At 38.9% G+C, this 22266-nt stretch overlaps 1 protein-coding gene across 7 annotated transcripts; it reads right to left on the bottom strand.

Moving 5' to 3' along the window:
• Positions 1–821: 821 nt before the first annotated feature.
• On the bottom strand, positions 822–21827 carry PCDH18 (protocadherin 18). 7 transcript variants are annotated; one of them, XR_005020026.1, is made up of 5 exons: positions 18799–21827; positions 17923–18011; positions 17669–17832; positions 8200–10032; positions 822–832 (listed from the first exon to the last, which is right to left on the bottom strand). XR_005020026.1 is itself a non-coding variant. In XM_036853329.1 (5 exons), exons 1-4 carry the CDS (start codon positions 21274–21276, stop codon positions 16422–16424), a joined length of 2757 nt encoding a protein of 918 aa, XP_036709224.1. In that variant the 5' UTR covers positions 21277–21827; the 3' UTR covers positions 8063–10032; positions 16382–16421. The 7 variants fall into 7 exon arrangements, 6 of the variants coding, with proteins under 6 accessions (XP_036709222.1, XP_036709224.1, XP_036709221.1 ...); XM_036853329.1 differs by lacking the exon at positions 822–832 and adding an exon at positions 16382–16450 and having other exon boundaries at positions 8063–10032; positions 17923–18008; XM_036853328.1 differs by lacking the exon at positions 822–832 and adding an exon at positions 16382–16450 and having other exon boundaries at positions 9907–10032.
• Between the last annotated feature and the right edge of the window lie 439 nt (positions 21828–22266).

Below are 22266 nucleotides of genomic sequence, written 5' to 3' on the forward strand. Positions count from 1 at the left end.
GAGTCTTCGTTTCTGTGCGAGGGCTTTCTCCAGTTGTGGCGAGCGGGGGCCACTCTTCATCGCGGTGCGCGCGCCTCTCATTATCGTGGCCTCTCTTGTTGCGGAGCACAGGCTCCAGACGCGCAGGCTCAGTAGTTGTGGCTCACGGGCCTAGTCGCTCCGTGGCATGTGGGATCTTCCCAGACCAGGGCGCGAACCCGTGTTCCCTGCATTGGCAGGTAGACTCTCAACCACCGCGCCACCAGGGAAGCCCCCGGGGTGTCTTACTCTTGATGCCCTCTGGCTGCTGCTGTCTGTGTTGTATTTGTGGTGTCTGGCTGCAGTGCCCCTGACCCCAGGGATATTGCTGAAGAGGGGTGCACCAAGGTTGTGAGGGTCGTGCAGCGTATGTAGGGGTGGAGTGTATGTTCAGGCCACCCAAGATGGCTGTTCTCTTGCTCTCTGTCCATTCCCTGCTCCAAGACCTTGCTTCAGACTTGTAAGCTCCCCCATTCATTAAACCATTCTTCGGTCTTAAACTGGGCAAGCACAGTGGGGTACAGCCCAACACAAGCACACTCACAATATATTTGCCGGCGGGGGGTTGGGGGGTGGATATATTTACTTTCTCACAATATTGGTACCCTGGTAATGCACACAGATTTCTCTTCTGTGTTACAATTTGGGTTTCTGTTAAAACTAAACAAAACCATAAGGTTTTTCCTAAATATGGAAAGCTCCTTAAATGAAGTTGGGTCTTCAGGGTTCATGGTGGTTTCTTCAGTACTGCTTCTCTTGTCACAGCTGATGGTGTAAAATTAAGATGATTAGATCTAATTAGCTGTTCTCTTCCCTAAGAAACCTGAAGTTGTAACAGGAAGACTAGCAGCTAGGTCACAGAACTGAGTCACTGCTAATGTGACATGGTATAGAATATTCTGCTGGGGACTTTCTCTGAACTGACTACCTGCGGAATTAGAGAAGATTTGATTTGATTCAGTGAGCAGTCCTCATCTTCTTCTCTAGTTTTGCTTTTCAGCTATTATTTAATGGGTTTTTTTTTTCCATTTTATTGAGATATAATTTACAAATAAAATGCACAGATGTTAAATGTACATTTCGGTGAGTTTTGGCAAATGTAACGCACCAACCCCAATCGAGATAAAGAACATTTTCTTTACCGCAAAGCATTCCCTCTTTGCTTTGCAGGCGGGCTCCACTCCCACCTCTACCTACCGCCACAACCAGGAAGCACTTTTTTGATACCTATCAAAATCTGGGTAGAGTAGTCATATTTATTTTGGAAAATGGGTTGATTCTGATAATAACTGTATCTACCAACCCTTCCCCATCCCACTTCCTGCCCTCCTGCACCCCCGCCCGCCACAAAAGATTACTGTGTAGGATTTAAATGTTATCTTTTTTCTTGATTTTAATTATTTGTAGATTGAGTACCTTCGACAGGTCAAAAACTACACCAGTCTCTGGAGACACAGAAATGGATCAAAACTAAAAACATACAGTTTCTTTGTTCAAGGTACTGAGATCCTAGTGTGAGAATTACAACAGTGAACTGCAAATGACTGGAGAAATTATACTGATGACTTGTTGTGACATTCTGAGAGTGCAGGCGCTCCTAAAGATTGTGTGGTAGAGACTGTGCTGCTGACCAAAGTACAGCAGGCAGCCTCTCATAGCCTCCCTCTGTGGTCATGTGACTGTTTCTAGCCAATGAGCCATCAGTGGAAGTGACTTATGACACTTTCAGGCTTGGTTCTTAATCGTCTCCTAATTGCACTACTCCATAACCATTTCCCTTGTGTCTGTCTGGAAAGGAGCTCCCTCCCTCCAAGGTAACCTTGGAAATGATGGGTTAATGATGGTAGAGTCTTCATGAGGCTGCTCTTCAAATGACCTTCACTTTAGACTGACTGTTACATGAGAAGAAAGGAACTTTTGCTACATTTGAGAAGTTATTCATTTTGAGTTTATTTTTTACACCTGTTAGCCTTCCCCACTGATAGCATTATAAACCATAGTTTCTTTTATTTAAGTAAAATTAATTTTTTTCCTTTCAAGCCATCTGCTAAAACCTCAGATGGCAAAGAAACTTATTATTTAATTCCCCATATCTGCACCAAAACTGATGAGCTCTTCTGTAGAAAAATGACGCAAGAAAACAGATGGTTCCTGTTATAAATTCCCTTGTGTTTTCCTCTTCTAATTTAAAGGGTTCATTATTTGTTTCACTTGACATGAATGTGCTATTACTATTTATTAACACTGTAGTACAAGTGTGGAGACCAAATTTTTCACTGGTCATGTAACTTATTGAAAGCCATATTGCCAGAAAGGGGTGGCTTTCAGATTTGAACTGCAGCACCCAATCTAGACACAAATGCCCAAAGAAAAGGACAAAATATTCCAAAATATCTAAATGTTCCTTAGAAAGGGACTTCCCTGGTAGTCCAGTGGGTGAGAGTCTGTGCTCCCAATGCAGGGGGCCTGGGTTCGATCCCTGGTCGGGGAACTAGATCCCGCATGCATGCTGCAACTAAGAGTTCACATGCTGCAACTAAAGATACCACGTGACGCAACTAAGACCCGGCACAGCCAAAAAAATAAAAAAATGTTCTTTAGAAAAAGTGAAAAAGAAATAGACGTACACAGTCATATTTGGTCTCAGTTTTTCTTGATTTCCAATTCATGCTGCTAGGAGAAAACACTGAATTTTATTTCGTTACTGCTATCTTAGTTCCTTGAGGCTTAAAACTTAAGCATGCTTGGGTCATAACTGTTTTTTAATAGTAATAATACAATATTTTTTCAGTCTTTCTCCCTGGGTAGCATACAGGTTCAAGGAGAAGCATAAAGTCATCCCTGCATTCAACAAATATTTGTTGAGCATCTATCACAGGCCAGCTGCCGTTTTAGGCACTTGGGGTGTATTGGTTAACAAAGCAGGGCCTCTGATCATTTCTCTGTCCTGTTGCAAATTACGCCTGATATGAAGTGTCTGCCTGCTCTGGTGGTGTGTGTGGTCTGTTCCGTCATGACAGTTATGGTCTGGGGCTTTCTCTCTGTGGGCTTCTCTCTTTACCCCTCTCTCTCTCTTTAAGGATTTATTAGTTTAGAGCAGTTTTAGGTTGACAGCAAAATTGAGAGAAAGGTACAGAGATTTTCCATATACCCCCTGAACCCACATGTGCAGAACCTCCCCCATTAACATCATCCCTCATGAGAATGGTACATCTGTTCCAACTGATGAACCTACACTGACACATCATAATCACCCAAAGTCCACGGTTTACATTAGGGTTCACTCTTAGTGTTGTACATTCTATGGGTTTGGAAAAAATGTATAATGACATATATCCACCATTATATATTTACAGAATATTATTATATTATATTTATATATATCTGTATTATACAGAATATTTTTACTGCCCTAAAAATTCTCTGTGTTCCACCTATTCATTCCCCCTACCAGACCTCTGGCAACCACTGATCTTTTTACTGTCTTCATAGATTTGTCTTTTTCAGAATGTCATATAGTTGGAGTCATACTGTACGTGGCCTTTTCAGATTGGCTTCTTTCACTTAATAATGTACATTTAACGTTCCTCCATGTCTTTTCATGACTTGATAGCTCATTTCTTTTTGACACTGAATAATATTCCATTTTCTGGATGTACCACAGTTTATTTTTCCATTCACATACTGGGGGACATTTTGGTTGCTTCTAAATTTTGACAGTTACGAAAAACATCAATAAACATCCGGGTGCAGGTTTTTGTGTGGACAGAAGCTTTCAGCTTCTTTGTTTAAATACCAAGGTGCACAATTGCTGCATCATATGGTAAGAGTATGTTTAGTTTTGTAAGAAACTCCAAACTCTTCCAAAGTGGCTGTGCCGTTTTGCATTCTCATCAGCGGTGCATGAGAGTTTCTGTTGCTCCGTGTCCGTGTCAGCGTTTGGGGTTGTCAGTGTCCCAGATTTTGGCTGTTCTAATAGGTGTGTAGTGGTCTTCATGTCTTTTTTGTCTGTTTTGTTCAACCCTGTATCTCAAACACCTGGACCATTATCTGACAATAATTGCACAATAAATATTTGTTGAATTAAGGAATGATTTACATACTGCCCCTCATTTGCCCCTCAAATGCCACCCAAGAAGAAAATGAGGAGAAAGGGACGGGAGAAGAAGCAGTGAAGGAATAAGTCATTTGTAGTGGTTGGTCCTTTGTAGACTTTTCCTTCAGTGACACTTTGCTTATTGCTATGTAGACTTGTCATGTAGTTGCCGCCTATACTTCTGGCAATTACCGAAAATCTCTAGAGGAAGTTCACAAAGTCCACACTGACAGCCTCCAGGCATACGTTTGCAGAAGAGATACGAGTCACAAGGCAGAGACTGGCAAAATATTTTTCTGGTGAGAATTTATGAAATATTCTTACTTCCATTTTTGGATGTTGCATCTCAGTGTAACAAGATTTCCTGGAAGTTGTATAGATTATTTGGAACCTAAAACTCTAACACAAAGGTCTTCTTCCAAAGGAAAAGTCTATGCTTCTTCTGCCTAGACTATTTTGTGATTAGTTATTTTAAACTGCAGAATGGACCTTTTAATAAAACAAGAATGCACCTGGGGTTTTTGGAAAGGTTTCCTTCATTTAGATAAAAGCACTTTGAAAGGTAATGCAGTTGATAATATCAGCTTCTCCCCCATTTTGGGTAAGGAAGAAAGTCTGAATCTCCTGCAGGCCATCCAAAGGCAGAGAGGAGGAGAAGTGCTGCCCCAGAGACATACATACACACCTGCACCTCTTCCTTCCATGTCTGCACTCCTGAGCAGGGAGGGTCAGGGAAAGGGGGAGCACCTTCCCCGGAGGTATTGCTTTGTTGTACAGCTTCTTCTAAAGATCACTGGAGGTGGGAATAAAGACACTAAAACCTGATATTTTACCCTTCTCAATCTATTCACCTCTAGGGCTTTATGCTCTCAACAGTTGCCTAACTTATCTTTCTTTTCTATGGTTATGGCCCTTTCTTACTTAATATTCATTCTCTTGCGCTTAACTTTGGCTCATAGTAAAACTCCAAGCTCACCCTTCCCAGCCTAACCCTTAGTACATAAAGGGAAGTGTTTTATATTTAGAAAAAAGAATTTCCTCCCTCAGTAAAAGTCAAATTTTCTGTGCTAGTATGTCTATAAGCACTCAAAAACTTTTAAAACATAGAACAAATGAAATGACCCCTTTGTTCTTAATTATATAAATTTGCCCTTCTATTAAACTAGTGAATCAGAGGAGCAAGGTTTATTGAGAATGAAAAGATATTGGCTTCATATCTCAAAAATATGATCCCTGTAATACTAATAGCAAAGGAAAGACGTGAAAAGATTGATAAAAAACCTAGGTGGCTGTATAAAGAGCTATATACATGCAAAAATTTGAAGAAGATTGTTATAAAATGTGGACAGTAGGATAAATTATCAAGGAGGAGTACCATAAAATAAATAAACTGAAGGGATAAAATCTGAAAAAGCAAACAAGAATTAGGAGCAACTTGCAGAAGTCATAAAAGGAAATAGAAAACTATTATTTTAAAGTGCCAGGGTAGGATGTGTTATTGCAATTTTAGAAGTCAGGAAGTCAGTAAATTCTGGTAGCAATTTTTGCAATACCAGCTCCCCATAAAATTCTTTTAACAGCTCCACAAGTTGTATAAGCTATCTTATAATAAAAAGTTAAATTAATGAGAAGTAGAGACTATCATTTTCAGATCTATTATACAGTGCCTACCTGTTAATTATTTTTTGGTTTAGATTATATTAAAGGTCCTATTATTTCAGTTATACAAAATGTATGTACTTGACTATGACTCCTGTTACACAGATGAAGAATGAAGCCACAATTTGGGCAATAAAGTTTTTTTTCCAATTGCAAGGTAATACTTTAGGTATTATTCAGTGATTTCAAAAAAGTGACTTACTGCTTCTTATAGAAACTAAACTGAATGAGATGAATCTTCAGTGCCCCAAATACTTAATTTATTAAGTTAAAATGTTATATAACCACATAGAAATGTTTCTAACATTCACAGAGACATCCTAACATATTAAAAATGATTACAGTCAGTTTGGCATCTTACACTTTCACAATATATAAGGCAGTTTATAAATATATGATAGCTTTGTTTTATGAATTTAACCTGCAATTAAGGAAGTCAACATGCTGGCTTTAAAAAAAAATTCCCGCATTTTTTTTTCCTTTTTAAAACTCAACACAAATCTTTAAGACTTTCATATGGTTTGGCTTTAATTTTATATAGCAACATTTATTGCCTATTCAGTGTATCCTTTTATCTTTGATACTGTGATGATGTTTAATCAAGATATACTGAATTGGAACAGAAACATCAAAACTTTTTGATAGTTCGGCAAATTGCCTGAATTGTCTTGGATCAGTTCTGTGAGTTCATGCAGGATTGCAGGTTGCTATGTCAGACAATCTGTTTTTCACCCAGACAACTAAATTTTACATAGAGTCACTATTCTTTGAATTTTAATGTGTCAGTAATTCAAACTCAGTTTTGAATATTTTCTGACATTAGCTGGTATCAAATGGATGAAACAAGGAAGCTAAGCTGATTTTCACAAATGACACTTCTTCAGTGACTCCAATAAGACAGTAACTTACCCATCTTTTGCCTTAACAGTTATGTATCGGTAAGTGGTAAATTTGATATATGTGTGACAGGAGGAACAAGAATTTAAATGCTTAACAAAGTTATAAGCCCCATCTGCCAAATACCAAGAAAGAAAGAAATGATAAATGAATAACCGTGTTAATATAGTAACTTATAAGAGTCTGAAGAAAGCCAATTCTAATCATCCTATGAGCATTTAAAAGGAAAATATGTTAAGCAACAGATTCAGTGTCAAATTACATTATTGGAAGATGTTTCCCTTAATGGATGATTATCACTGAAGAACATTTAAGGGAATCCATTGGGGCCAAATGGAGGAAGGGATATCCTTGACTGAAGTGCTTTTTGGTTGTTTCAATCTGAGGAAGGGCATGGTATCAAAGAAGAGGAAATATAAATTTGATGAGAAGTTAGGTTGCTATCATGGCATCAGACACTCCAGCCTTCACTGAGATAATAGTACCTGTGAAAAGAACAAGAGTGAAAAGTGAAAAGCTTGCCCTAATATCCCTTAACCTGGGGCATGGGAAGTAAGAAGAGCGGGGAGGCTGGAGAAACAAGGAGCCTGAGACACGGAATGCTTCCTGTACAGACAATGTACAAAGGTCTTCTGTTTCATACAATGTTGCCTTTTATTTACTTTACATCATTCGAACATTGATTTCCAGCTTTGCTTCCTAAATTACTGTTGGTGCTTTAAATTAAGAACAGTGAAGTTATGAAAGTCTTTTTCTTAATGATAATATGTACTGAAAGGAAGTGAAGTTGAAAAGCAAAATGTATTTCAATGTGGTTAGCATTTGTGTGTGTAATCTACTGAAAAATAAACTGAAATTTCACTTGTAATTGTAATCCCTTCTACAAAGGAAAATGTGCCTTTTGAAAGACATAACACATCTATTTGATGTGGTACTCAGTTGAGAATTAAAATATCTGAGTTTCCTCCATTTTAAGGTTATGTAACTTTCCTAGTATTTCATTTCCCTACTAGTAAACCAAAGAAGATAATATTTTCACCTCTTGGAAACAGTGCAAGGGTACACTTTTTTTCCTGACACAACTTAGCACAAAATGTTCTGAGAAATAATTTGAGAAATGTTCAAGTGGTTACTATTGATTATTCCTTTTTCTTTATACTTCAAATGCATTTCAATTCTTTAATCTACTGGAAATTTGGTAGACTGCTTTCATTTCCATTACAGATCTCAAATTCATTCCTTTTCCATTGTGGTTTTTCTTGTTTCCAAGCCAGTTGAATATTCCCTCTCTACTATTCAAAACACAACTCTGAATTACCCTCTCATGAGGGGTATGCTTGATGCAAAACTTTTGAACATATATGTAGGAACAGGACTCTGATGTATGGACAGTTCTTTAGCTTTACTTCAATTTTCCTTTTATTTTCATTGACAGTAAAATTTTCTGGAGAGTACAATCAAGATAGTGTATTCATAGAAATAACATTAATAGAAGCTAGGTCATAAATGAGAACAGTCATAATAACAACGATCTCCCTTTCCAAGGCATTCCACACAGAGAGATAACAGCACAATAAATAAAGAATTTGCCGTTTGTCACACAACAAATAAAACAGAATTGCAATAACAGAAACTGTAATTTTATAAATGTTCTTATACTAAAAATAAAAGCAAAAATATGAGATCATGCACTAGAGACAAAGCTAAGAGTGAAGAGTTATAGCGAAAAACATTACAAAAAATAAACATGTTCAAGTATTGTGAGAGGAGAGGGGAAGATTCAAATAGAAGAGCTTCAGGATAAATCAATTGTATTTACTACCCTAGGAGGGACACCAACATAATTGTCTTTGTCCATTAATACTTTATGCTGTTAAAATACACACTGTTATCCATTTAAAAGGCAGATTCCATTTCCTTGGGGCACCTCTCATATTACAAGGATGGAATAAAATTCATTGTTTACCTTGATTATGAATAGATGATAATACTTTAGCAGAAATATTCTCAAGAACAAGCCAGTGTGATGTCCTGGAATAGTAGGAGCCTGGGAGTTAGAAAACCGATTCTAGTCCTGTTTTTTTACATCATTGTCTGTGAAAGATACTTCCCAGTCCTGAAATAAAATTTCACCTCATGTTTCAATTTTACTGTAAGAGTCCAACTCTCAGAACTAGCAGAGACCAGTAAAAATAATAACGATAATAATAAAAGAGTTAAACATTTTTCTTGATGCTTACTTTTTTAAAAAAGTTAAAGAAAATAGAAGCTGGATCACTTAATGGAACTAAGAATTGAATAATGCTTTAGTGGGATTGTTCCTACAGCCTAACAGTTTCTTCCCCAACATAACTAATCTAAGCAGTGCCTTTATACTTTGTGGTTGCATATTATATCAGATTTGAACAGTGGCTAGTTTCTACATGATTAGGAGACACATGTTTATCATGGGAGTAAAAAAATAAAATTTGTCTGTTAAATTACACATAAATATAAGGTACAAATGTATTTTTAAAATACAGATTAAAATAATCACACTTGCATTGTGTACATACGAAAATACAGTATTTAATATTCAATATACACAGACACATTTATGATAAATGCAACTACGTGGCAATGCCAGTTCTTTCAGGGTTTTCGCTGTCCCCTATTTCCACATATATGGAAACAAAAATGCTTTGCTGTCATTTCCTAGCTCTGGCGGACATCTTGAAGCAGTTTGTTAATCTCAGCCACTAGCTCACTGGCATCCATGAGTTCGTGTTTGCCATCATTGAGGTGGTTGAGCACATTGTCAAAATCATCCTCTTCATAATTTTCAGGGATCTCCTCCATGGCCGGCAACCATTTTGAAGAAGGCTGCACACTGGAGTGAGTTCCAAGTGGGGGGCCAGAGTTGGTGGTGGGGTTTTGAAAATGCGTACTGGCCGCCCAGGCCGCCACCCCTTGTGGGTAACCCACAGTCTTGGCTGACAAAGGTCCCTTCCGGCGTTCCAGAGAGTTGGATCGATCCATCTCACTGCACTCAGAATAGGTGTCCAGGGAAGGGGGTAAGAGGCGCTGGAACACATTGCTCATTTCCGAGAGCAGAGAGGACGTGCTGGTATCCCCAGAGTCCTCATCGTTTGGGGAGTCCTTCCCAAAAGTGGAAAAACTCTTCTTCTTCTCACCAGCATCTACCGGCTGGGTGTCATCCTCAAGACTCGGATGCGGATGTTGCTGCTGGGGCTGTGCTGGGAATTCTTCCCCCGGAATGAACATGTTACTCCTATAATCAGAGGAAGGTGAGGGCAGAGCTGGCATCCAGCACTGGTCAGAGTGTCCCAGGACCCTGCACTCTTCCGTGCACAGCCGCATAGCTGCACTCAAGGAAAGCAGTGGGGATTCGTTATACTTCGTGTGACTCAAAATAATAGAAAAAATTATCATTTTATTTTTTTAAACATAGAATAAGACAATTTTAAACTACGACCATGATACTAACCCATTAGTATACATGTGAGGTGGACTACAGTTACAGTTCTGATTTGACTCCTGGTTTTATGGACCTGGTATATATATATATTTTTGTCTATCAGATAAGCAAAGGAGGCTTATGACTCATGTACTTCTCAGGGATATCGTCTGCTACTCACGTAATGAGAAGATGGATTGACAACTTACTAATGAAGAAGTTTGGAAAAGAGCTAAGGTGTGGGTGATGAAATATTTGCTGAACATAAACTCTATAACAACCCAGAGCTGTAAGGGAAAATCCATAACTTTAGAATGCCACCAGATAAACCTTGAGTAATACCACTGAGTACCTTCTAGATATTGAGGTCTATCTGACCTACTTTACTTTTAATGGAGGCATTGAGAATATAATAAGCTATCAGGTAATTATACTTATCAATCTCTCTTAAAAGTATTCTGGATTATTTATCAACTTGTTCCTTAAAACAGCAGTGCAAATTATCCTCAAATACCAGGCATCTGCAGTTACCCTGTTAAGAAGCCTTTTAGAGGTTTGAAATTCAAAGAGTTGGAAAAGTCAACAAAAGAAGAAGAATATGAAAAACCATTGGTTAGTTCTTCCAGATGTTATGATGCACTGTTGGAATGTGAGTGGTTACACTCATAGAAAATAATCGATGATATGAGAAAAGCAGAAAAATGAAGAGGGCAAAACTCTCAATTTGGCAAATGTGATAACTAAACTACGGAACAACCAAGAAATGTGAAGATGTAAAATATACTCCACAAACCATCCATCTTTTTCAGTGACAGCTTAGGTCTCTTCAATATCATGATTTCATTTTAGAGCAAATGACAGAATTCAGAAAATGCAAAGTAATTATCTTAGATTTGAATGAAAATTGGATTGATATCAGCCATACTAACATATTCAGAGCTAATTCTGTAGATCTGGCTGCTTAAGAAAGATTTCTCTTCCTCCCAAGTTATTGCTAAAAAAAGGCTGACTCTTGACCAATGCCAAATCCCTGGTCAGGGGAAGCTAGTTGTCCAGTGTGCTTATTGTTGTACCCCCAGCACCTGGGAAAGGTCTGAAGTGTCTGCATAGAGTGGGCATTAGCTACATATTTTCTAATCATCAGGGAAATGCAAATCAAAAAGCACAATAAGAAATCACCTCAAACCAGTTTTATTACAGGATGGCTGTAATAAAACACAAACCAAAAAACCCAAACAATAACAAGTGAGGGGGAGTGAGGAAAACTTGGAACCCTTGTACACTGTTGTGGGGAATGTAAAATGGTGCAACCGCTATGGAAAATAATATGGAGGTTACTCAAAAAATTAAAAAAGAGAACTACTGTATGAGCCAGTAATCCCATCTTTGGATATTTATCCAAAAGAGTTGAAATCAGGATCTCGAAGAGATATTAGCATTCTTCTGTTCACTACAGCACTGTTCACAATAACCAAGATGTGAAAACAACCTAAATGTCCACTGAATGTTTAATGGAAATGTAGTATACGCATACAATGGAATATTATTCCACTTTAAAAAAGAAGAAAACTCTCTAATATGTGATAATGTGGATGAATCTTGAGGACATTAAGCTTAGCGAAATAAGAAATAAGCTAGTCACAGGAGGACACATAACTGCATGATTCCCTGTATATGAGGCATCTAAAATGGTCAAATTCATAGAATCCAGGAGTGAAATGGTGGTTAACAGGAATTAGGGAGAGGGGGAAATGGGGAATTGCTGATTAACAGGCATAAATTTTCAGTTAAGCAAGATTAAGTTCAAGAGCTCTGCTGTACAACACTGTACCTACAGTTAATGATACTGTATTGTACGGTTAAAACTTTTGTTAGCAGGGTAGATCCCGTATTTAGTGTTCTTATGCCTTAAAACAAAATTTTGGAAAAGATTTATGCACAAAAAAGAAAAGTGAAGAATAAATGTTGCCTTTCAGAAAAGGAGAAGTAAAGGACTTTGTTCAAAGGTGTGGAAGTCACTGCTTTTCATCATTTGAGCCTTGAAGATAACTCTGTCCTTATACCTCATCCATTCTGGGCCTCAATTTTTAATAGAGAAGGGGTAAGTTGAGGGACAAAAATGAGAGCAAGAACTGTGAGAAGAAACGTCTGCTTGCTAGGAAGGCTAGAAATTCAAAGTAGGGAAGATGCTGGATAGTGTGAATGCCAATCCCATGGGAATCACAATGGCATGAGAGAAAGACAGCACTATTGAGAATCCTTGTGTCGTTTTGCTATGAAGAAGGGTTACATTTAAATAAGCAAGAATAAAAAGGTGTTTAGATGTGCTGAGTTAATGCATTATTACTATTTGGAAATATTTACCAACTATCGTTGTTCATCATTTAAATGTGGACAAACCAAAATGTGTTGAAAGTAACTGGAATACCTTCATAGCAGTGAGGTTTTCTAAGTACTGAAATAACTATCAAAGTGGTAATGAATTTTTTTTCCTAATTCCCTGAGTCTCTGAAAATGGAAAGGAGGCCTGTCTATATTGTCTTACTCACATCCTTTTAGAAGGAAGGGGAACAGACCTGGTGACACCTCTTCATTTGTTTTCTGGTCTTTAATTCTGTGGGAAGGACTTAATTGTTTGATTGGCTTTGTTTTGTTTTAATGTTTAATGACAGGGGGAAAAGGGAAAAATTACACAAGCTTCTAAGAATCCCGAGCATGATCAGCTTTCTAGAGAAACAAACATAATGAAAATAACCATCAGTACCATCTGGGTGATTCAAACAACAGTTCATATTAAAAATAAATTTGGTCATAGGAGTTTTTAGACAGGGAATGCTATTTTATAACTTCACAGTAAATAAATGGGGCTTTAGTAATAAAAAAATAAATTTTTAAAATTCAAAAAATATGAAAAATTGATGAATAAAGACTAATGGAGAGGAGGAGGGCCAAAATAATAGAGATGGAAGAGCAGTGACACAGAAGAGGGCATTTCTTAATTTCATTGATATTTTCAACCTTTTTCCTGAGACTCAACTGTTCGAAATCATCCTCAGTGTACATGTAACTTAGAGCCACAGATGTTCCACACCGTATCCAATGAATCAGAACTTGTTGGCTAGTGGTGCAAGTGGCCAACCTTCCTGTCGCTCCTTGAAAGCTCTGTCAGGTGGTTAAATTTCCTCTGGAAAGGGAAAGTCATGGGGAAACAGAGAACTCTTTTTTCCCACAGCATGATGGCCAATTTTGCCCCTGTGCTAGACCTTTTAGGTAGGGCAGGAAGCAAGCATGGGACATAAGAAGAAAAACATATGCCTAACATCTATCAAGCCATTAGTCATTGAGTGATCAATCAATTATCTATTAAGAGCCTGCCATATGTAAAGTGCTATGATAGCTTCCTGCCCTCAAATGGCTTCTGGTATAAGAATAATCAAGTGTTACAAATGAGTTCATAAATGCCCAGTTAAAGTGCCAAACTGTACGATGATGAGGGCATGTTAAAAAAAGAAAAAAAATACTGTACAATGTCACTTATACGTGGAATCTAAAAAACTACAACAAACTAGTGAATATAACAAAAAAGAAGCAGACTCACGGATGTAGAGAACAAGCTAGTTAACAGTGGAGAGACGGAAGTGGGGAGGGGCAAGATAGGGGTAAGGGATTAAGCAGTACAAACTATTAGGTATAAAATAAATAAGCTACAAGGATATATTGTACAGCACAGGGAATATAGCCAATGTTCTATAATAACTGTAAATGGAGTATAACCTTTAAAAATTGTGAATCACTATATTGTACATCTATAACTTATATAATATTGTACAGCAACTCTACTTCAGTAAAAATAAAATTTAAAAAAAGAAAAGAGTAGAGGTGGATGCTGAAGTAGTTAAAGAAAGAGCAACTTGAAACAAACTTTGAGAGATGAATAGAAGACAAAGTGAAGAGAAGCCACTTTTTCAGGTAGAAAGGTGACATGAGCAAAGGATTGGTGTGTTACGGGAAGAGATGGCTCTGCCTATTGCAAAAGATACAAAAAAAAAAAAAATTGAAAGTTAATAAGCTAGGAGTGGATTTCATTGGCCTTGGAATGCCAAGATAAATAGCTGAATTAGGTGTTGCCAGGCAACAAAAGTCAATTATTGCTTTTGAAACAAAAAGTATAAATTAAAATGTTCTGAAAAAGTTGTTCAAGCTGTATGAAAGAAAGATTTGACAAAGAAAGAAGCTACTGGAGAGTGAATATCAATTCATGTGCTGGTACAGAAAACCAGCCATGGAAGAAAGGCCAGAAGTAGGATACCAGCCATGAGAATGCTGAGGACATGGAATTAAAGACAAATGTTTGAATTAAGTAATCACAGATGATACAATGATAAAAAAATGGAATGTGCCCAATCAAGGAGGGGTATCACAAGAACATCCTGGTGTAGCTAACACTTTGGGAAAAGCGAGATTTTGCAAGCATATATGTAGTGTTGTGGTTCAAAGTTGACTGAGTAAGGAAGAAAGTATGTTGACAAACATGAGCCAACAGACAAAAATGCGTGCTGACTTTACTGCTCAGAATGCAGGATCCTCCTGTGGGAATTAATAGAATGAATGACCAGAAATGACCCTGTTTGGCAGGCAAAGCAACATAACATAATCTATATTTGATCACAGTCTAATGCAGAAAAAACATTGTTGGAATAATACACTGAAGTTCTAAAAATATTCATGCTTTAGAAAAACTGTGCTGATTTCTGTTAATGGCATTCAGATGTGGACTTTTTTTTTTTTTTTTTCTACTTGGGCTATTTCCTGGGAATATAAAGTTTACAAAGCACAAATTTTACACCCTAATGTGCCAGCAGAAGCTGCCAGGGTGAAGAATAAGCCAGAATATGGGTGATGTATCATCCGAATGATGGTCATAATTAAGGGATGGTTATCTTTGTACAGATATTTGATTATGCACATTTCTAATAGCCAACCATGCATAAAGCTTAAGATATTTTATGGCTCATTGGTGATTTCCTGGTGCTCTATGCCTCTAGAATACTTTCTGCAACACCCCACATAGAGACAGGTTGCTAGTCAGGCAGAAGTGTATGTACTCTGATACAGTCTATTGCAGTACGATGCCATACCCCAGCTCTCCCACCACACACCCAGATTAAGTATGATTGTGTAAATATGGAATTGTTTTGTAAAGAATTGTCTATACATTCACTGGTGTTGGTGATAATATAAAGGTGAGCCTCTAACTTTGAAAAGAAATGTAACTTAGGAGGAGACTCAAGTTACTCACTAAATAAGACTCACTATTATCTAGAGTTTATCAGTGTCCACCTGTTGTTTCCCAGATGTCTTTATTCTTTAACATTTACTTTAATTACTTTAATTCAAGCATTAGGTAACTCTCCTGCCATGAACATAGCTGGTGGTGGTAACTTTGAAAATATAGGATAGAGTGAAAGAGGCATCGTGACCTTTTTTAAAAAAATTAGACCATGATTAGCTATTGAATTATATAATTTCAGAATTAAAAAAGGACTTTAGGTATAATTTAGGCTCAGAAATGGCAAGGTTATCTAAGTAGGAGCAGTTATTCTCCTTTTAACTATACTGATAGAATTGTGTCAATGAGTCGACTTTTCTACAAGTGAAAAAATAACATATATAATGAGATAATTGATATTATACCCATGATGTTACTTTTCTGTTTTATGAAATAATGTAATTTGGGAAATCATCTTATTCAAAATTAGGGATCAATATTCAAAATTAGAGTTCCATCAGGATCACAGAATCATAGAAATTCAGCCCGCTCTTTCATTTCATGGGTAAGAAGAATAAAACTGTTTCTCTTTGAGCAAGTTGTCTTAGGCCATATATATTCCACTAGGTTTTCAAGGATTTCTCTTTAAATGGGTCTAGGGAGTCTATGCATTAAAAAAAGAAAAAGAAAAAGACACCATGGGTGACTCTAAGTATCTCGGCTCTCAGCGTACATTGATTGTAGCCCTTAATGCCACTAGAAGTCCTTCCCATACATTCATCCTGCCAGAAATGCAGTATCTATTACGGTAATAGCATAATTAAATAAGCAGCATTTAATAGGTTACAGACAGTAGTACTGTAAGACTTTAGAATGTAAGAACAAATATGACATTCAACATATTACAAAAAATAAAAACCTGTTACTTTATATTATTCTTGATAGATTAGTGTTTAATGAGTAGAGGGACAGGTTCAAATCTCACCTCTATCATGTACAAATTGCTTGATTTTGGATACTTTTTTTTAACCTTTATAAGCTTCAGTTTTCAAATCTAAAAAAAAAATACGAACACTACTGTTATTACCGCCACCATTAATTCCTGTGTCAAAGTGTTGCAAGAAGTTGTTCAGGTATAGAATTCCTCATGGGCCCAGAGTAAGTACTAGGGCGTCGCTGGTAACCACTGCTGCGACCGCTAGGACTAATATTAATACTGCTGCAGCTACTGCCGCCACTACCACTTCAGTTTACGAGAGATAGAGTTCCTATGTACTGATTTCCACTGAATTTCTCTGGCTCTCTGAAGCTCTCCCATGTCTATTTCCTAAACTCTCTTATTTATCTGTACTTAGAAAACAGTTGTTCCATGGACTCAGCAAGGTAATATAGTTTTGTTCTGCCTTTCTTTCATTTATCACTTCACTTATTCATTTGTCAGGTGGCAGTTATTTGATCAACATTTCGTGGAATTTAGAAACATAAGTAGCCAAAGGAATATGTTCCTAAGGGTTGATATATTATTACACTCCTTAGTAACAGGGTTGCTACAGTGATGCAGCCAGTATTTACTCAGCGGGATCTGAGAGTTTCTACTGCAGGATTGGAGAGAAGGGAGTCTAAGGAAAATATAGCTCGTAACTTAATAGGGTCTCCTCCATCTAGCTGTGTAGTTATAAATTCCCCTCTTGGACTCCTGCTTCTCTTCCATTTACAGTGGACACATAAAATGAAAGGTGGCAACATTATTCCATGCCTACCACCTACAAAGATGCATTCTTTCTCCTATTTTTAGTGATTAAAGTGTACCATTCCCTGGTGTATTTTAATCTCTGATTATGCGAGTTGGTTCCCATCACAGGAAATGTGTCCTCCAAATTATAGTCCAGTTCACCACTAGGCACCAAAACAGGCTCTCTGAATAAAAACAACCACCCAGTAATTTTACAGAGTTGCTCAAGAGTGTTCTATGACAGTAGTAGATGGGGTAGAGAGAGGAGGGGAGTGGGGTCATTTCTCTCCTCCTCTCCCCACTCCTTCCGTCTTGTCCTCTTAAGCTCTCCTGCTTATTCCCTTTCTCTACCAACTGTTTACTATGAATTTTAATTAAACAATTTAAAATTGTTTCAGTCTATGTTCACTGCTAATGGTGTGTGTATTACAGATACTTTAGTGCAAAGAACAAAGAAGAAGTAAAAGCATGGGAGAAATTGCTCACTTCACTGGTGTAGTCGATCTGAAAATAAGGATTTATCTATCGCCACGCTCTTACCTGCTGGAATTCTTCCATCTGTAAGAAACAGGTCGCTGAATCCTTCGCCCAGCAACCTGTCTATTGGAGAATCTCGCCCCAAATCATAATCACTGTCTCCTGCTTCACTGTCACCACGGCCACTGTCTTTCAAGCTAAATTTGTCCATGTCTTGAAGGGCATATCTAGAAAGAGAAATCAGAGAAAGTATAGTTTTTAGTCTTCAGCGTTCGTGTTATCTGAGACTTAATAGGTAGCACGAGGGTAATTCATACCTATAGCTCCTGGAATATTTGTTTCCTCGAAAACTTGGCCTTGGTTGATATTGTCCCTGGTGAAGCATTGAAAGAAGCTGGGAGACCTGCTGGAAACCAAACAGACAGTACTGATTCCTGGAAACAAATCCCCCAATACTCAAAAGCTTTAAGCAAGCAAATACAGTTACTCACTATTTCATGCTAATTAACTGAACATACTACCTCCGTTTTAAAGATTTACATATGCTGGACTCTGAAGGAACATGCAGCCAGCCACCAAACAGAACTGAAGTGCATCCCAGAGAAATTTGGATGCGCTCATACAGATGCCATTCTCTTTTTGAAAGAGGATTCCTTTATAGAAAACTGATTGATTCCCTCTATCTTATAGTGCAGATTAAAGTGATCAGTTATAAAAATACATGGAAAATGCTGTAAAATACATTCTAACACATGTAGTTAAAATAATGTCAGAAACATTTCAAAAGCTGAACAAATACACATGCACTGAGATGGGATTCTGGAGACCCCAGTTTTTAATTTTTCTTAGAGACCACAACTATTGAGAGTAAAGCAAGCCTGTTTATTTCTAGCTTGAAGTATCATAATCTGAGGATAAGGGGACTCTAATTAGATAGTCCTTTGCTAGCTTCACATTTACTTTTCAATATTACACATGGTACATGCAAGTAAATTCTTTATGAAAACCTTAAGACAGTATGCAAAAGGTGTGTATACTTGCTATACCTACATAATGTAACTGGTATCCTATTTAATTTGCATATTGTTAGTATTGTTACTTAGTAATGGAAACGTTTAAGAACTAACACATACACAACTTCTGATCACTAACAGCTGACTTTGTCAGTGAATAGGTGGAGGGTATGATCTTACCTCAACAGCAGGGGTGGCATGGGTGAGTTCTAATGAGAAATTCTCTGGCACGTGGTTCGATGAGATTGTCACCAAACTGTTGAGGGACTGGTGACTGTTGTGACTCTGCCGGCTGCCCATTTGCCCTCTTTCTAAGGTAGGAGATGAAGAAGGAGACGGTCTGTGATGAGATCTGATGGGCAGAGTGCCGTTTACGGTAGGCACCAATGTGATGTCCCCTTTGTGGATCTGCCTGGAGGGTCTTTTTGGGTGATGCTGGTAAGTTGATTCCGCTACCCTGCAGTTGTAGGATCTAGTGTCTTTCTTTTCTCGGTTACACCTAGTTGCAAACAGCACCATAATAACCAACAACACTGCACAAATTGCTCCTAAGGAAATAATTATAATCATGGAGACATCCAAGGATGCCTGGCTTACTGAGGTCATGGCTGTACTTGTCACTGACTCTGCATATTCAAAGATCATACACTTCAGAAGGACTTTGGTATGCAGCTGAGGATTGCCTTTGTCCTGGATGACAACTGAGAGCTCCCATTCTGTGTAGGGAACAGATTCCATGCTGACGTTGGTATGGATGTCACATGATCGTGGATCAATTACGAAGATATTCTCCTCGTTACCTGCTACTATGGAGCAGCTGAGTTCAGCATTCACACCAGAGTCTCTGTCCATTGCCCTTATTCTTGTGACATGAAAGCCGCTTTCAGCCCCTTTGGGGATGGAGATTTCTGCGGTATTATTGCGCAGTGCCGGTCCTATAACCACAGGGATGTTGTCATTTTCATCAATGATGGTGAGTACAACTGTGGTATTGCTTACGAGTTGCTTTGGACTTCCACCATCTCTGGCTTCTACCACGAAAGTGATCTGACTCACTTCCTCATGATCAAAGATTCTGAGGGCATAGATGGCTCCATTAGACGGGTCAATGGTTACATATGTAGTTATGGAACTCCCCAGGATAAAACTCTCCAACATGGTATATGTGACTTGCCCATTTTCTCCAAGATCAGGATCTGTGGCTGTGACAGTGGTGATATATGCCCCTGGCGAGTTATTCTCTGAGATTGCAAATTCGTATCGACTTCTCTGGAAGTGGGGTGGATTGTCATTTACATCATTGATTTGAACAGTAAAATGTTTTACTGTTGAGAGACTGGGTGTCCCCTTGTCCTCAGCGATTACAGTCAAACTGTATTCAGACCTCTTTTCTCTATCCAGCGTGGCATTTGTCAAGATTAAATAATTGTTTTCGTAAGTCTTCTGAAGTTTAAAGTGACCATGTCCGTGAAGCCTACAAACTATTTCTCCGTTCAGCCCAGAATCCTTGTCCTGAACCCTGACCAAGGCAACAAATGTGTCAATAGGATCCCCTTCAAAGATATAAGATATTTCTTCTTTTCCAGGGGACATGAGGTTTATGTTAATTTCAGGTTTATTGTCATTAACATCCACAACCTTAATTATAATTTTGCAGTGAGCTGGGATTGAATTTGGACCCAAATCCTGAGCCTGAACATCAATCTCATAGGATTTGGTGATTTCATAATCCACTTGCTTGAAAAGAGTCAAATGTCCTCTTTCTGAATCAATCTTAAAAGTCTCTATAATTTTGGGAGACACATGACTGCTGAAGGAATAGACGATTTTCCCATTAGCGCCCTCATCTGGATCAGTGGCATTCAGATCTAGCAGCAAAGTGCCAATGGGGGAGTTTTCTAAGAGCTGTATTATATAAGACTGCTGCTCAAAAGCGGGGCTGTTGTCATTAGAGTCGGAAATGCTGATTTTTAGTATGGATGAGCCAGACCTCTGAGGCACCCCCATGTCCGAGGCGGTGAGCTGGAGCTCATAGCTTGACTTCAGCTCCCGATCCAGCTCTCTGACCACTATGAGTTCTGCATACTTAGCTCCATCAGTCCTAGTCCGAACCTCGATATTAAAAAAATCATTGGCAGAGAGAGAGTACGTGTGGAGGGAATTTTCCCCAACATCCGGATCAAATGCACTGTCCAGAGGGATACGAGTCCCAACTGCTGCACTCTCTGATATCTCAATCGGTATGAGAGGTCTTGAAAACTGGGGAGAATTGTCATTAATATCCAGCACTTCAACTTCAATATGGAAAAGCTGCAGATGCTCAGTGGGTAGAGTGATCACATCAAACTCTATGGAACAGTTCAAGTTTTTCTGGCATAGTTGTTCGCGGTCAATTTTTGCCCCTATGCTGATTTCCCCGCTATCCTCGTTGACCACGAGTAGAGGAGAATTGCCCCTCTGCATGGCTCGGAAGCGAACAGTAGAAGGATTAGGTAGCTTAACTAAAATATCAGCCACATCCTCTGATAATCTTGCAATTACCGATCCAACCCTCTGCTCCTCATAAATCCTGTATTTCAAATTCTTGCCCAGTACCTCGGAGTTGAAAGATACCACCAGGAGTGCAAAAACAAATCTAAAGTGCATTTTAGCATTCATTTGGTACCTCGGTCAGTTTTATGAGATTTCCTCTCACAGAGCCAGTTAAAACAGCAAAGCAATTCCCTCAACTTCCTTCGGCAACTTAAAGCTAGGCTACATTTGGTACTCGAAACTTGAAAGCGTCTCTCAATAACACAGCACAGCAATTAACAGCTCGCAAACTTTTGTCTTATACACACCGTGTCACGACTCCCAGATAATATCGGCATGGAGTCCAGTCCTTGCATTTGTGCGGCCGTTTGTCCTCTTGGCAGGCGAAAGAGTGTCACGTCCGCGTTTCCCCCCTTGTGTAGTCGGCGTGCATCTATCGCAGGGCGCCGGCGGAGTCTGCAGTGGCTCTTTTCCCAGCGATTCTTTCTCCTTTTCTCCGCTCGGCTGCAGAGACCAAACGCCCGTGATTGCTGACTCCGGTCTAAAATCTGTACAACTTCACTTCAACTCAGACAAAGCTCTCTTGCCCCGCGTGCGTTGAATCGCTTCCAGCCAATCAGCGTCCTTCCAAATCAGAAGCCGAGGGAGTCCGCAAAGCGAAGGCAGGGCGGACGGGAGTGGAGGGTGGGAGAGGGAGGGAGAAGGAGCGAGACGGAGGAGGAGGATCCGACAGGCTCCCTCCCTCCGCCCCTCCCCTCCCTTGCTCCCCTCCATCCCTCCGCCCCTCCCATCCCCTGCTCCCCTCCACCCCTCCCCTCCCCTGCTCCCCTCCATCCACCTCTCCCCTCCCCTCCCCTGCTCCCCTCCGTCCCCCGCGTTCACTTTCTCTGAGCGTGCCACGACAAAGGAGAGACAAATTACAGAAGACAAACTTTAAATCAACTTCTGGTCGCCTTTATTTATATGGCATTTTAAATTGGCCTGGTTTTCTTAATTGCCCTTTCTTCTTCCACAAACATGCAATCATCTTGCTTTTCATGGCCCTTAAGTACTGGTTTAACTTAAAATACCTCTAAGTGCATTTTGTTGGTGGAGGAATTTAATCAAATGTGAAAA

Source organism: Balaenoptera musculus, chromosome 5 (genome assembly GCF_009873245.2).
Source record: "Balaenoptera musculus isolate JJ_BM4_2016_0621 chromosome 5, mBalMus1.pri.v3, whole genome shotgun sequence".
Classification (NCBI taxonomy): domain Eukaryota; kingdom Metazoa; phylum Chordata; class Mammalia; order Artiodactyla; family Balaenopteridae; genus Balaenoptera; species Balaenoptera musculus.